At 28.0% G+C, this 17,500-nt stretch overlaps 1 protein-coding gene across 1 annotated transcript in view; it reads right to left on the minus strand.

Annotated features, from left to right (window-relative positions):
- Positions 1-1,605: 1,605 nt before the first annotated feature.
- The window catches only part of LOC114129640 (limbic system-associated membrane protein-like), a 516,827-nt gene continuing 500,932 nt past the window's right edge, over positions 1,606-17,500 (minus strand). The window contains exons 8-12 of the mRNA XM_027994441.2: positions 16,226-16,401; positions 9,896-10,082; positions 8,879-8,908; positions 8,674-8,796; positions 1,606-7,705 (exon numbers count right to left, since the gene is read on the minus strand). Coding sequence (XP_027850242.2) covers positions 8,687-8,796; positions 8,879-8,908; positions 9,896-10,082; positions 16,226-16,401 — 503 coding nt within the window. The 3' untranslated portion in view covers positions 1,606-7,705; positions 8,674-8,686. The remainder of the gene's footprint in view (positions 7,706-8,673; positions 8,797-8,878; positions 8,909-9,895; positions 10,083-16,225; positions 16,402-17,500) is intronic.

Below are 17,500 nucleotides of genomic sequence, written 5' to 3' on the forward strand. Positions count from 1 at the left end.
CAATAAATCCTAATCTAGATTTGGTTGTAATGAAAGATGTTTGTATATAAACCTAAGTATATATCCATTAAATTTTTAACTATATTTTTAGTTTAAATGTTCAAAATATTCTATATTGAACACACGAGTAGTTATGTTTAAACAATTAATTTGTTTATGAAAAATACTTGGTATAATAGAATATTATTTAATTTTTTTCAAAAGTTGTACTTTTTGGACCTCCTTTCTTCTTTCATTAATAATTGATTCAGTTTATAGTGATGGTAACTATTAAACTATCAATGTTCTATGGCATGACCGTGTGCTATCTTAAGACACAGGGTGTATATACATGCAGGTCGCAGGTGATAAAATGTGTTCCAAAAAATATATATAGGTAAAAACTCATAAAATAAATTATATCCTATTTATGATAGCCATTTTTATTATGTAAATAATAATAGGATTTTTAACATTTTTTCTTTACGTTGAAAATAAAATAATTTCTTTTAAAGACACGAGTTTATTGAAAAAGACTTATTTATAGGAACATGTCATAGATCTTTGTTAGAAATTCGGTATTTATTTTTCTGAAAAAAATATTATTTTGGTATTTTATTCACATTATTTCAATTAAGTGGCTAAAACCATGGGGAATGCAAGCTCATACCCCTAATACTCTATGTACACGCCTCTAATGGTTCTGTGTAATAATCTATAGTACTTATGTGTCTCGTTTTAATGTTAAAACAACGCTGAAAATAGCGAATAATGCTTCAAATTTGTAACATAATTTGTATACAAATTTAACCATAACATTGATGTCAAATCAATATCGGAGTATAGGTATTTATAAAGCTTTAGCTCAAAGTCGAAGGCGTTTAAATACGTAAATTGATAGTTAGATCAACTCGGTAGGTACAGAGCCCTTGTTAACACCTTTCGTAGTTAACCCATAATAGTTATTAAAATGTATAACCAAAGTTTAATGATCAATTTCAGTACAATTTTCAGTAAAATTGTTGGTATTTTTTTTCATTCATATTATACTTTATATAGGTACTTATTTCTAAATATTTCTTACTGAATCTGTTTTATCATCAAACTAGTCACGAAGAAAATTATTTATTTTCTGTATCAAAAGTTGGCATACTTCGCTCATCATTCGTCCATCAATAGTTTTTTCGTTGTCGTTAATATTCCTCAGTTAAAGCATAGTAAATATGGTGTAGCTGCGGTGTAGGTATTTTGGAAATCATTTAAGGAACATTAAAGTAAAGCATAAATAATTGAAGACATGTTTTTGTTATACTTTTTTTTTAATATACACTCAAGCAAATACAGTTAACGAAATATGATAATATTAGGTATAAAGAAATACAGATTAATTATAAATTAATTATAAAATAATAATATTAATTTTAATAATAATAATAATAATAATTAAAGATAATGAGTATAATATAAAAATTATGTTATAGGCAATAATTTATAGGTAATACATAATATATGATTAACATGTTATATGTTTTCAACTGCGCGTATTTAAGCGATTTGAAAGTTGTTTGAAAATCTATAATATAATAGGTACTTATCTACCTAAGCACAACTGCAATGATATTATCGTTGTCAAACTTGTCTCAGCTGGACTTGGGAATCAAAAATTTCAAAAATAAATTAGACCCATCTTCGAAATGTTATCTTAATGCAAGCTTTTTTCATTATTTTAGTTTTTAATTTTCACGCCAAACAGTACCGGTGAAAATCGTAATTTTTCCGATTTATCTTTCACTAAGTATTATACAGCAGATAGGTACCTATTATTTGCACACAGACCTCTGAGTTAAGTAGTTCCATGCGGTTATGACCACCATTACTGGGACACATTAATCGTACACCGATGTACACGCTTATGAATATTATTCTACATAGAATAATGAAAATAGGTAAACATGAATTTAAAAAAAAAAAAAAGAAAAGAAACAAGTACAAATAATGATGTAACTTATGAAAAAAAAAAACATGACAGAAATAACATTTTAAAGATATTGTATATAAAGTTTAACGGTAATATATCGGAATTTTCGTAACGGACGGGTGAAGTCCGAAGCGAAGAACAATATTATCGATTATTATATAATAATGAAATAAAAAAAAAAAAAAAATTAACAATATTAAAAAAATTCTGTATTTACTATCATCCGTGCAATTTTATGATATATATATATATACTTAATAGAAATATACGATTTAAAATATGCAATAATGTATAATAATAATATTATATTTAACATACAATTATTAATAATAATTATTATTATTATATCGGATGTATGTATTATAGCGTATATAATCTTCGTAAATAGTTATATTTTAAACGTTAAACATGTAATATTTCAAACTTATGGTCTATAAACGGATGAATTGAACATCTAACAGCAGTCGGAAAACTAAAACAAAGTATAGACGAGGTATATAATACACATAAGTGGTTATACACGTATACCACATAGGCGTATGTTAAATGCGATTGGTACATCTGAGTTTTTTTTTTTTATTTTTTTTTCTTATCTTTAAACATCAATATTATAGTTAAACACACGATAATGATTTTTATTATAATATGTTATAAAAAAAATAAAAGAAAAAGGAAATCTTATTACGTATATATATATAATATAATTTTAATAATATAAATAATCAGTGATCGTGTATAATACAGAAGAGCGTACTGCAGACAGTTGTAGTAGAACGGTTTTTTTCATATACGCATTCGATTGGATAACGAAAATCTTGTGTGGACGAGAATACGATAAAATATAATAATGGTATGTCATATTATTAAAACGTTGATTAAAATAAAAAACGAAAACGAAAAATCGGAAAACCGTAATTTTATTTAGTATCGTTTTTCGGAAAAATAACACGTACCTACACACACGCGAGTAGTACGCAAAATACGTAAGTAATATATTATATTATAATATACGCCTATCGTATGATGCGGTCGATGTGATATTGTGGTATTTTATCCGAAAAAAATATCGATTCGTTCGGCGTACGTATTTAAGTACTCACTTTACTGTTATATCGGGCGGTGCGTCAAATCATAATAATTCTCAAACCACCCCAAACCGGCGGCGTAGTCCGACCGACACGACAAATCCGTATTCGCACCTTGTCAGACACAGCTCTGATGTAACACGCGTTACAGGAATAGATAATATATTATAAATACGGACATTAAAATTTTGCGCGTTTGCCTTTGCACCTGTCGTGTTTCGCGGTTTAAACCGGCTCGGTATAAAAACACTACCTACGTATAACATTATAATAATATATTACTATGGTCGCCACCGCCCGCTATCTCGATGTTCAAACGTTTTACCTTTCGATACATCTGCGCGCGTTCGATTTGTTCGCGATGAAAACCGCACTATGTTAACATTTTCCAGAAAAATAAAAAACGGTTATTGACATGATAGCCCGACACGATAATATTATCGTCGTGTACCCATTATATCGAATTCAATCAGTTTCAGATCCCGAAGGCGCTATTTTTGTAGATCTATATATATATATAGAAAAACGTAATTAAGCTGTACTGTCGAGAAAAAAAATATACTATAAAAATATCTAGCAAGTACTTTTAAAATCGATTTCAGCCTTCAAAATGACAGAGTTTATTCTACACGTAACCGATATTCCGTTGTTGTTTTTTTGATTTCAAGTAATTGAAGATGTTTAGGGATAATATTATACATATATATATAGGTACAGCTGGGATGGTATCCTTCATAATGTATTATTATGTATATATATATATAATTTTTTTGTTGTTAAAAACAGTCTATGTAAAACTAATCGACTTCTACAGTTTTATACAAACAAAATATTTGCTGGACAGACACGTTTTTTTAATTGTCTTAAATTAATAATATCATAGTACCTAAAAGGTACTAAAATTAAAATTAATAAATTTTTATTATAACACAATTATATAATCACTATATATACCTATTCTATTATAAATAAGAATTAAACGCTACAAAATACAGGTGTTAAGAATACAAACGATAATGTTGTCTAACTTTAAACACATATTATGAAATTTCACAAATAGATTAATAAATTTTTTAACATTTAAAATAGTATGACAAATAAATAATTATGTTGTACAAATTATCAAATTTTTATTTATTTTTATATTTTAATTCTAAAGCTTAAATATAAATAACTTATCAACTAAAATTATAAATTATAATGTTCATAGTAGTCGCATTTTAAATTTTATTAATCATTTGTTGAATAATATTGTTTATGGTTTTCTCCATGATCATGGTCTATTATTTAAGCCAGTATTTAAAGTATTTTAAATTTTATTGTTCATTTAATAATGATTTTTTTTTTTGATAATGTTTTTTTTAATACATTTTTGTAATATTGATTGAAATGCTATGCAGGATATGAATTTTTTTGCCATATTATTTGTAATATATTTATGTAATATTTTAGATTATTAAAATTATTTTTATTTTTTGTTCAGCTGAAGAATTTAAAAATGTATATAGGTATTTATCTTTTGTTTATAAATATATATATTTCATTTAAAGTTTTTAATGATAATTTCATTGTTAACACCATACGACATATTTAAGTACCTATTTTATTTGCGTTAATTTATTTTTCAACGATATTGCATATGGATGTATTGATAAACAAACGCATGCGACTTTTTTTGCTGTTAATTTGTACTTCTAATTAAAATTTATTGACATTAAAATTAAATGCATAATAATAAAAATCTATTAATAAAATACTTTAACTCTTAATGACTTAAAATATTAAGTTTAAACAAAATGTTAAGTTCTAAATGTATAATGTATATCCATTTACATATTCTCTAATTATCGGTTATGGGTCAGAAGAGTTTAATATTTTATTTTGACGTTCACACAATTGAAAAGGTACCTTAACATTTTAACTAAACATCAAATTAAGTATAATGACTTAAATTAATTTTCTTATGTTGATTTTAAATCGTTCAATGTTTTTGAAGTGTAGTAATAAATACAATACATGTTTAGACATGTTGTTGTATATACGAATTCGCGATCTGTATTTTGGATAAAATACTAAGATCTAAAAGTTTTTATTTTCGCAAAAATAATGGTTGTTACAACGTAACTTCGCATTTCATTGATAATGATACATATCATACACGTAAGCGCCCAATAAGAAAATCTGTATTTTTTTAACACTTGGTTTTACTAACATTGAACAAAATTTTATTTATTTATAATTGGTGAATGCAATGCAAAATAAATATTACTATTGTTTGAGAATTTGACGTATAATTATTTTATTTATAAAATGCAATCAATAACAGTGACATGGTTTTATGATGAATTAATAATTGAAAATTAAAAATTAATTTTGATTTAAGTAAGATCTTTAAAAGACAGAGTAGGAGTGCCACGGGGAATAAAACTAAAAATTTTTTTTAAGTTTTTCCACAATATTCGTGATGAAACAATATTACTCAATCGAAGTACAAAATATCTAACATGAGTATAATTGGCTGTTTATTATGTAATATCTGAGTTGTGTATAGATTAAAACCAATTTACTTATTTTATTATAAATCTATTCGTGTGATTTAAATACTTGAAATGATATCCGGATAGTATGTATTGTATTAAATAAACATAAAATATTATCTAGTTTGGGTTAAATTTCGTTCACTATTATTTCAACTGATTTATATGTGTCAAGTGTTTCAATACTATTGATGTAGTACCTACTCATAAGCACGGATTGTCGAATTTCATTAAAAATCCCCATGTTCATATTTTGTACTCATGAAATACTATAGAAAAACTATAGGAAAACGATTCTTGAACTACACGCACAAGTTAACGTCACAGATAGTCAGCACAACATAGTTTTAAAAAATACAACCTTTATATACAAATAATGTACAAATATACAATATAATATAATCAATCCGTCGATAACGTTGAGGATAGCACTAATCTAATTATACTCATTTCCAGTGAACGTCTAAACTTGTAATTATACGTATTACCTATTATAGGTATGCATATTAGCGTTTAGTAACTAGTAAAATATACTGTGTATTATTATTATTATGAAAAATAGGAATTCTACATATTATAAAATGTGTATGATTGTATTTAAATTATTGTTATGAATGCATCATGTATATATGTACACAGAAAGTATAACCGTACAATAATCAATGTATAGACTGTCGAGTCATTTAAAAATCCTGAATTTTTGGCATAAAAAAACCCCTTTCAATATTTTGCAAATTGCTTTCTGAAATATTGATGGAAAAACGGTAAATTATTAGAATCAGGTACCTAATATGTACATGTATATGTGTGGCTAATAGTAGCGTACCTAGTTTATTATGATTGGGTTTTGGTTTTGATTAATTTGTGAGTATACATATTTTGATTTTCAATTAATATTAGGTTGATTAAAATAATATTGTTTCATACATCTAGCATGCCAGAATTTTCTTATTCAAAATTATTCAGGAGCGTCGTTTAAAAGCACAATATTGGATGTTTGTCATTGATGGCGTAGTATACATGTATCATTATAATTAATTAAAATTGTTCATTATTTAATGGATGTAGTAATAACCATTTTGAAACGCTGGATTCTTGCACAGTGTATAAATAGGCGCCTAGTGATCCTTGTACATATTTATATGAATTTTGTCGCTATTTTATTTTAAATGGTTTTTTTCATAGACATTTTATCGTCCTGGTATTAATGCTGGTCTCTACAGTTTATCGTACATCTACTAAACCCATGATAGTATACGTTCGTAGAAAACTGTGTTGTTGTTCATTGGTGTACTATGATCATTTTTGTATCGATCGTTATTGTAAAGATACATTTTAGTACAACACTGAGTGAAGGATTTAAAGAAGACAGTCTTTAGCGTGATTTGAGTTTTATTGGCTTAGGATTTTGGTCACGGACAAAATAATAGTAATGAAAAAAAAAATTAAGCGATTTAGGTAAAATAGTACCTTTAGTATGAACAAGTAAAAATAAAATCGCACATGGATCTGGAGGGAATCTGGAAAGATAAACACAAGGATTTGGAAACCATTGAGAATAAGAGTAAGTATTGTTCCGTTTTTAAATCTATCAAATATTTAAATGAAGTTTAACAGGCGCGCCGAGGGCGCGGGGATCTTACCAAGATAGTTATCAACTTGCAGAGAGTCAAGTTGAACTACCGACTCATAATATAGATGAACAACTTCTGATTAGTTATTTTAGGCGGGTAAGCATAAATGTAATACTAGAGAGGGGACGTTTGAATGATACTCGAAACTACTTCTGATCGAAATGTCGTACTTGGAGTGTAATAGACGCGACGTGTAAATTATAATGGCGATGGTAGAATTGTTATTGTTTTAACCTTTAATAAGTCATGTACATGAGAATTGAAAACAATATCAAACGACCAGTAGTACAACATGCCAGTGGCGTATATTGTTACTATAACGACGAGAAGTATTCATAATGTGGTGCGTTGTATTTTGAAGTAGACAGTATAGGTATATGATATAGAAGAAGTATTTTCGGCGTGGTCCATGTTTCGATGTTGGGTTGCGGTGAAGAAGGTGCTAAGGTATCCGTGGAAATATGTGGAGGGCATTGGTAGGGACGAATGGTACTGAAATCATAAAAATAATACGTTATACATAATTCACACTTATTGAGGCATTTATACAACGTATAAATGTCGATGATTAAACGCACAAATATATAAAAGTTCTTTTTTTTGCATTTTTTTTACTTATATTTAAGGTTTTTTTCTATTACCTATATTTCGTTCACAAGAAGTTGAACTATTTTTTAAGTATATTTTTAAACAAAATTATTTTAATTCTTGATGTTATATAGGTTTAAAAATTTAGTTTATAAAAATAAATGGTTTATGAAAAATGCATTGATGTGTTTAACAAACGTGTGTGTTATTTAGTGTATTTTGTATTTTGTTGTTTTTATGGGTAGTACCCTTTGAAATGTACTTTATTCAATAACTCTACAGACTACAGTTAATAACTTCCGTATTGTTGAGAGTTAGTGAATATGTTCCACACAATAAATATTGATTCTAATAAAGTAATAGTAAGTAGGTACCTACTCTCTAACAATGTATTTTAGTATTATTCAAATTTTAATACGGTATCTATAATATATTATATTTTATATTTTAATATAAATTCCACAGATGATTTATAATAGTCATATAACTTATATGTTTTCATAGATTACAATCATTTGATTCGTTTTTAAAGACACACGGAACACGCATATTGTATATACGATATACAAACACAAACACAAATATTATAATTTATTTTCTATGAGTTTTATTATAATATAAATTTACTTTGTTGTATATATATTATATTTAGATTGTTTTATAAGAACAAATCATAATATCTAAATGTTTACAGTATACATATATATAAAATATATATTAATGAATTATCGAAGTAACGACTAATTTGTGTGTGAAATTAATTAAAAACGTTACATTTGTAAAATAATGGTTATTATAAGTATTTGATGAAAATAAGTTTAGTTGACCTAATACAAAGTAATGTAATATTATTATCCAATGAGTTATATTACCTTTTTTTGGAATTTAAGCAAAATAGTAGGTGATAATGGCCATGATGCAGAGCAATGGTGTCTGGATGGTCTTAAGAGCTGCCTTGTTAATAGCGGTGATGCTCATGTCTCTTAATTCTGGGTCTGATTTTATACAAAATGTATTATGTTAATACGATTGTATTTAAAATTAATATTTCATTATACAATAAACAGATATACTAACCGGAATAAACTGAGTTGCCTGGGTGTGCTTCTGCGAATAAAATAAAAATATACATTTTAATTAACAATATAATAATTAAAAACAGTATTATTGTAATAATTTCATGCGAATAGAAATATTCTCAATAAAAAAATTATGCAATACAATAAACTTAAATAGTCAAAGAATATTTATTATGGCACGCAATTATACAGAGTGATAAAATATGAATTTTTTTTACTTACGAGAAATATAATAATTCTAAAGAAACATAGATGAGTCTTAAATGAAAATATAAAAACATATTTAACCTCTTTTGTCATACTTTATTATTTAATTATACATAACGTTATTAAAAGCTAACTAATTATGTAATGTAATAAATTTAAGGAAAACGAGTATACGAAGGAAGTCAGCATGCTAAGGAAAGTTATATAATTAAAAATTAGTGGACATTTTCGTAAATCAAAACTATATAAAATCTTTCGAGAATTTTTTTTATACTAAACATTATAAATTTTAAGTATTTTTATTCAAAAATTAATCACGTTTTTAATCGTGTAAAAGGAAAATTAATGAGTACTATAAGTACATATTTATACCTACGAAAACATTTAACATATAATAAGTAATAATAAAATAAATTATAATATTTTTATTTAAAATACATGAGATTAAATTAAATTTAAGATCAACGCAAACGCTCTAACAGATCAGTTAACGTATTACCGAGAATGATTTTATTTAATATGGTATACACTGTATGATAAACGCTGCAATATATTGACAAAGTAACAGTGTTCAGTAATTAAATGGAAATAATAGGGAATGTATTAACTCATTCGTTTAAAGATCAAACGTGATTGTATGTTGTCAATGACGAAAATTAGACATTTTGACTTTTGAGGATTTCGGATTTTTTACCTTTCCTATTTAGTATTTCCTATGTCGGGTCACGTTGAATGATACCGGTTAGTTCGGTATTATCAGTATAAGAGTTTCTATCAAAAATCGTAAAAAAAAAGAAAAGAAATTTACCGTTCTTTGTGCTGGTGGTGAAGTAGAAAGATTGGGAAACTTCGCTCCAACCGTAGCGGTTTCTGGATTGAACGGTTGCTTCGTATTTGGTGCCGGGATCCAAGTTGTGGATGGTTTCAGTTCGGCTCTTCTCCAATTGGTCGGTGGATGCAGGGTTAAGCAACAATTCCGTCCAATCATCGTTCCACTAAAACATGAATATCATACAATATTATACATAGTACCGAGGTATAACGTAAGTGCTCCGTATCGTTGTAAATCGTATTTATTCCTACACGACAGCGCTTATTAGGTACGTTATACGATAAACGATCGTACTTTACGGTATACCTAAGTTTTCGTGGTGTAAGGTTTACTTCACCCTTGTGATTCAGTGAGACATTTAATAAACATATAGTTAAAAATCGACGCTCGGATGAGCTCCGTTTGTTTCGGACAAGAAAACAACGCAAGCATATAAAATACACTTATATCGTATTCAGAAAGATGAAGTAGGCCAGCAGAATTTATGATAAATCATAGCCCGACAATTCTTAGTTTTTTACGTTTTAAATTGTATTTTATACTCTATTATAGCGCGAGATAATCCGTAACAGTACATTATGTTTTGTATTATTATTTATGTCGTAAAACTAAAAAACAATAAAGCCGTGTATACAAATTGTAAATTATTCGAGTCTTAGCGTTTTCGAAAATAAGAATATCGCAAGCCGCGATTATGTTGCTAGAAAAACGCTAATTATTTTTATGATGCTACTCCGTGCAGACTGTATAATATATTAATATGTGCAGCGCACAGTTCTATACAACTATAAATTGAATTATTCTTTCTCGTCGTTATTATAAAAAAAAGTTGAAAAATACGGTCTCGATGGTTGTATTATAGCAGCGCAGTGTTAAAATGAATATTGTAGTTTATGTTTGTAACCAATATACTTGTATAAAAACCATTAGGTTTGCTGCATAATGCAGTGAACGAAAAAAAAAAAGGAAAACTCTGTGGAGATTTTTAAAGTAGTACGTATTATACGATGGTCTTAACAACAACGTATGATTATAAGAATATTATACGATTTTAAGAATACGATGGTTATTATTTTCTACTATACGTGATTTTACCCTATGAATATGTGTAGAGGTGTATATATTATATACACCCATAACACTCGACAGGACAATGGGAAGTAGAAAAAATTAATGTTATACTATTTTGATACGACCGCCTTTTAGAGGTGACCGTTAACGGAGCTTCCGCCGTATAATATCAATATAGTCTATATTATGCGGTTTACAATAATAATTATAAAGGGATACCGATAAAAATGAAAAACCAACTTAACTATAATACATAATATTATATACGGTACCTATAATCTATGAATATAAACACATACACCGTCAGTAGTCAGCAATTTCACGCTCCATAACTAAAGCTCAATTATTCTTTGTTGCAGCTTTGTACATAATATATAACCCTCAAAATTTTCGTTAAAAGGACATCTAAAGTCAGGCCATCGCAAGGAATTTAATCGAAATAATAAATTTATTCTTAGTTTCCCTATCTCGCAAATTGCATCGATGTAATCCGGTATAGGTAAATGCTTAAAACGATTCGACGATTGCACATTGAAAGCGCATTGATTTGGTATTAATAATGATGATCACCGGTATAAGCTACTAGGTTTACACAAATTATAACGTATAAATTCGTAAAATTATATATTTGATTGATCCCTTCATTAGTATATTTAATTATATTTGTATGTTTTGTCTTACATAATACGCAAATCAAAAATGATTAAATAGAGATGGATTTTTTTTTTAATTTAAACAGAACTTACTATGTTCAACCCGGTAATTTAAAATTAAAAAAGGCAACAATCTTTATTATAAGCGGAATGTATTCAAATAATTACTGTGTTTAAAAATGAAATAGTAAATTGTATATTTTTATAAAAACAATTATATTATTATAGTTGACTATCATCGAGTAATTTTTTAAAATTTGTTATTGTTCTAAAATGATCGGAAAAAAAGATTTATAAATTTATTTATACATTATATTGTTACAGAGTAATGTTAAATGATTTAACGGTTTAATGTCGTCAGGAAACAAAAAAAAAAAAAATAAAAAAATAAAAAAATACCAGTAATAACATAACGTTTTAATATTAAATCACACGTTTTCTATCGTGCGATATCAAATGCGGATTTAATACGGCGGTGGTTAAACGCTATAATATTATGATGTATTTGAGCGTTTAGCTAAGTACCTACAATAGTAGATTAGGACGTACGAAATGCGGAAAAATGTCTCGGACAAGGTGTACGTAAGATAGACATCGGGTAATCTCGAGGAGGGTTTAGCTGGTTTAACGTTTTCGGGGGGGATCGACTAGTATTTTAAAAAGACGTAAAATAATCCATACATCGATGTAGCTCTGCTACGTACCGCGGAGGGTGTACAGTTGGTACAGTGCGCGAGTGTCTTTATCGTTTCGGTGGATTTTTATGATACTTCGGTGGCGCCTGCAAACATTACATTTCAATAGGTCCGCACCTCCGTCGCCACACTCGGCCATTCGTCTTTTTATAGTCTACAAACGAGTATGTATATATGGCAATAATAGTTGGGGTGTACACTACTTACACATATTATATAGACTGTCGTTTCGATGTGTATATTATATACATAGTAAATAAATAAATATAAAGAGAGATTCACTTCCCGAACTCTTTGCGCGTACACTTAATATACGCGTTTGCGTCTGTGCGTTGCTCACGCAAACCGGCGATGTAGTAATTATTATTGCGGACGATATATTATATTCTATTATTATATCCTGCCACAGTGCCTACGTTTAATGCTTATATGTGTACACAACTTCAGGATGATTAACCGTGTAGCATAAACATATACTCACACCACCATTAAATTCCATATCGATACAACGGATTTGTTCGAATTCTAATTTTTAGAATTTTCTAAAACACAATGATATGAAGAATCTCGTATTGAAAGTTCAAATCTTGCGTATAGAAATAAAATTTTCCGTGAATTTCCAACTACAAAATAATTTTCAAATTTTCGCGATTTTCGTGAAAGTTCTAGCTAGCTATATAAACGCTCAACGATCGTTACAATGGTGTATTTTTCAAAATCGTACACAAACTTATTATATGTATTTGCAATGAATTTTTCAATGTTTTTGACCTAGCGAAAAATTGTTATCGACGTTTATAGAAATCTCCCTAATTGCGTCTGTGCCGCGAACCGACGATACATATATATAGTAATTATTATCATTACGGACGATATACTCCGCCACGTACGTTTATATTTATATATATCGCTTGTATTATACATATACATATATAGACATATGCGATATTTTGCTTAAATAAAACGGTTCAATTAACAGCGCGTCCCGCCTTATCCAAGAACGGTGGTGGTACATGCTGTGGGTGGCGGCGGCGGCGGTGGGAATAAAATCTACTCCGGCGGCGAGCGTTCATATTATGCGTTAATTTCGAATTGCCCAAATGTCATAAAACGTAAAAGCCTGGGCGCAGGGATTTGCAATTTTCAAATCGGTTTATAGCTGTGTCTACATTTACGGCTTCCACGATAATACAAGTTCATAAATTTGTCAGCCGGAATTCCCCAATTAATACCACTCTGCGAGCAACATATTTTCCGCTTTTTATTAGGGCCATTTGCGCGCAGAGTCTTCTGGGACCGATATAGACAGACGGAACGCATATACGTTTTTCGGTGCTTATGTATTAATCGAAATTAATGTGTACTGGTGCCAGCCGTTGCAATAATTTTTAAGAGTGTTTGGGGGCGGTGGCGGACGGATTGGGTTGTGTTTGCTCGTCGAAACGTGTTTCCAATACCATAATATACATTAACACGATATTAATACACATATTATAACTCATCGGATTCGTATTCGTTCGGTGCAAACTATGACCGTCGTCTTAAATGCACTGCAGTTACGCTTAGTTTTCACCTCGAGCTTATCACGGTCATGAAATAATAATATGCGCATTATTAATGCATTATACCGTGATAGGTAGTAGGTACCTATCGGTACACGCGAGTGCAACAGAAATCTTACTTTTTTTGATCGAAATATGCCATTAAAAGCTCGGCAGTAGTTCTTTAGTATTAAAAAGTAATTTTAGTTCGGAAATGTTTTTACTGTTAATTTATTAAAGATTCTAAGTGCATTTTAATTTTTTCGTATCTTATATAATGTAAAAGTTTCAGAAAGTCGAGAATATCAAACGAACGCGAATACAATTTTCATGAGTTTGTTATATAAGCCTTTTTACAATAATTTTTGAGGCACTCGTTCCTTTTATGTACATATTAGTATGAACTATGTTTAAATTTCGTGGAAGCAAAATATTACATTTTCAGGTTTTTTTAGTCTATTATACGCTGTCTTACTATGGTAAAGGACTGCAAAATATGGTTTATTTTATAAAAAATTATTCACTTATGACGAGCTATACTCGATAACTTAAATAACTATAATAATTATGCTCGTGTTTCCTTTAAGGCAGGATTGATTGAACACATTGTTGTTAACTAATGATGTGGTGATATTGCTATATATAATCTCCCTATACCGCGGACGGTGACATTTATTAACCTAACATTTGTTCATAAATTGATTAATTATTCTGTGTTTGACGGCTTCGAGTATAATTAACTATAGCAGGGTCCTTTCATTCAATTCTAGAGGTAATCTTTGGTCCTTTTTCCATTTCTGTAACATGAATTTCGATGAATATAGCATGGTTTACTGGTTTATCAAACATTGTAATGAATTTATTGTAGTTAGATTTTGATTTCTGCCATGATTTGTAATTTGACATATTTTGACGTTTTTTATCGTAATCAATGAAGTAAATCGAATGCGCCTAAACTATGAGAATATACGTGCAATTCAACACCATAAAAATTCGGAAATAAGCATCGTACAAGATTTTGAAAGTCACGTAAAACAAATTTACAACGATTATAAAAATTGGTTGAAAATAACGATAATAAGCTCACAATTTTAAACTGTGTACAAAAATATGTTATGTAAAAATGTATAATACATAATATGACCTTCATAGGATTAATTAATTTTTTTGAAACAATTTTTATGTAATATTAAATCTCCATATTAAAATATTTCATCAAATCAGTCACTGGCTAAACGCGGAAGGAAAACCACCAAAAAATTAATTAAGAATCATTAAAATGCTAAAATCACGATTTCGTTCAATTCGAGGTTTGATAATTATTCGTAATTTCAAAATTAACGGTTCCTAAAGATCTAGAAATTTATACTGAAACGTGACTTATAATTATAACCACAATGGTACTTTTTTTTTGATTTTTTATTACATTTTGAATGATTTAAAGAAATTTTAAATATTAAAGCTTTTAGATTCTAATATAGTAACATTTGAATTTAAGACTAAATCATTTTAATTTAATTTAATGTTAAGTTTTAAATTCATTCAAATAACATCAAACATTTGCAAATAATGTAAAAACTCAAAAAGTTTAATATATATTTTTTAAATTTGTTTCTATAATTTGTTAAAATATATCATATAAATATTGAAACAAAATTATTTTATCTTTTTTATAATTATCAAAATAAAAGTGAAATTACCTAAGTTAAATTTAAGTAAATAATGTTTATTTATTTTTAACTGTACCTAGATAAATGTAAATATATCTAATTTTTTGTAATTTATATAATATGTGGCATTTTATAGTTATATATTTTCAATACTGGTACATATCTTGAATACCATTTGTTATCACTTATTTTGAAAATTCAGAACAATCGAATCGATGTGTAAATTCATTAAATTCACATTCCTGATTACAATTTATTGTAAAACTTAATTTATTTAACCACGCAATAATCAGTAATAAATTATTGTTTTATTTAACTGTTATGAATAAATAAATTACTCAATTGTCGTCAATCAAGATTTTATGACATCGCGCATTGTTCAGGTTCAAGAGTTAGGTAGGTAATAAAATTTTTGTAAACGGCATTTTAAACAGTTATAAACTGGTACTCTTCTTATTAGTTATTTATCGCGAGCTTTATGCCGAGTAGAAAAGTTGTGATTATGTGCATTGTTTGTTTGTTTGTTTGTTTTTTATTGTACCTGCTAAATTACTCGTAACTAATTTGGCCTTAAGAACACCAAAGCTACATTGGTGGATGTTGGTGTTATTACAATTTATAAGACTCCGAGTCATTGACGTAACCGTTTAAGACGATATTATATTATTAAACTTACTCTTCTCATGGGACGTTTGTACTGAATTTCTTGGTTGCTCTTGTTTGCCCTGTCTGGACGGTATAGCACTTTGTATTCTATAATCGGGCTGTAGCTTTTCACTGTCCACAACATTTCATACGAATCTTTCGAACGGCTTGTTTTGGAGCTGGTGATGATCGCGACGTCTGGTCTTCCTGTAAACAGAAATTTTCAACCTTCATACTTGTTTTGGTTACACATTAATATTATTCTATAATATACTAATTGTTTAGGCACGTAATTTATTTTCTAATTTTAGTTATTGTTATATGCACCTATTGTACCTATACTAAATTTAATATTGGATTTTAATGAAATTAGTATATTATTGTATAAAATGTTTTTAAAAAATATCTATTATCTTCTACGAAACTACTGTACTTACTAGTTGAATTGAAAATGCTTTTCAAAAATTTTTATAAATGCTTATAAAAATTATAGCGAGAAAAAATTAATTATTACCTGTATTACATTGTTACAGTCTGAATGTTTATTTTGTGTAGGTGTACATAGAGAATGGGGCTTAGACATTTATTTGAGATTTCTAGAAATTTAAGTCAACACCAAATCCTATGTCTTATATTTAACTAAAATTGTGGAAACTTAAGCCCCCTATTCAGCCTTTAGGCTATTTCACTTTTTAGTGTAAGACATTTTATTTTAATTTATTTTTGATTTGTTTTCGAGAAATAATGCGGAGTCAGAAATCTTGTTGTTTGCTTATATTTTATGACATTTATTTATTTGTTTTTCATATTTATTTGTCCAATCATGCTTAAATATGTATTGTTCAATAAACACAGTTTAATATACAATATTCAACTTGAAACACGTGTTTTAAACTTAATTCAACACTTTTGGGGCTTCGTAATTTTGTTAGGTTAAAAACTTAAAAAGTTTGACATTTGAATTCTGCAAGGTTCCTTATGAGCTGTGCTTATACAAATTTAAAAATATCAGAAAAAACATAAGTACCCACATTTGAAGTTTAAATGTTGACCAAATTGTATATTTAAATTCAAAACAATTATTTTTCCCTATAAGGATTTTAGTTATTTAGATTTATTTTATAAATATTAATTGTAGAAAACTGTGACTTTTTTCCATTACTAGTCTTTTTAAGTAAAAATTCTTAAAATTGAATGTTGAATTCTAAATTTAAAAATTTATTGCGTATTTACGCAGTGGAAAAAATCAATAGTCTAATATAATTATATTTCACGACGGTGTTTATAGTACAAAACACAATTTATG

This window comes from Aphis gossypii, chromosome X, assembly GCF_020184175.1.
Source record: "Aphis gossypii isolate Hap1 chromosome X, ASM2018417v2, whole genome shotgun sequence".
Classification (NCBI taxonomy): Eukaryota; Metazoa; Arthropoda; class Insecta; order Hemiptera; family Aphididae; genus Aphis; species Aphis gossypii.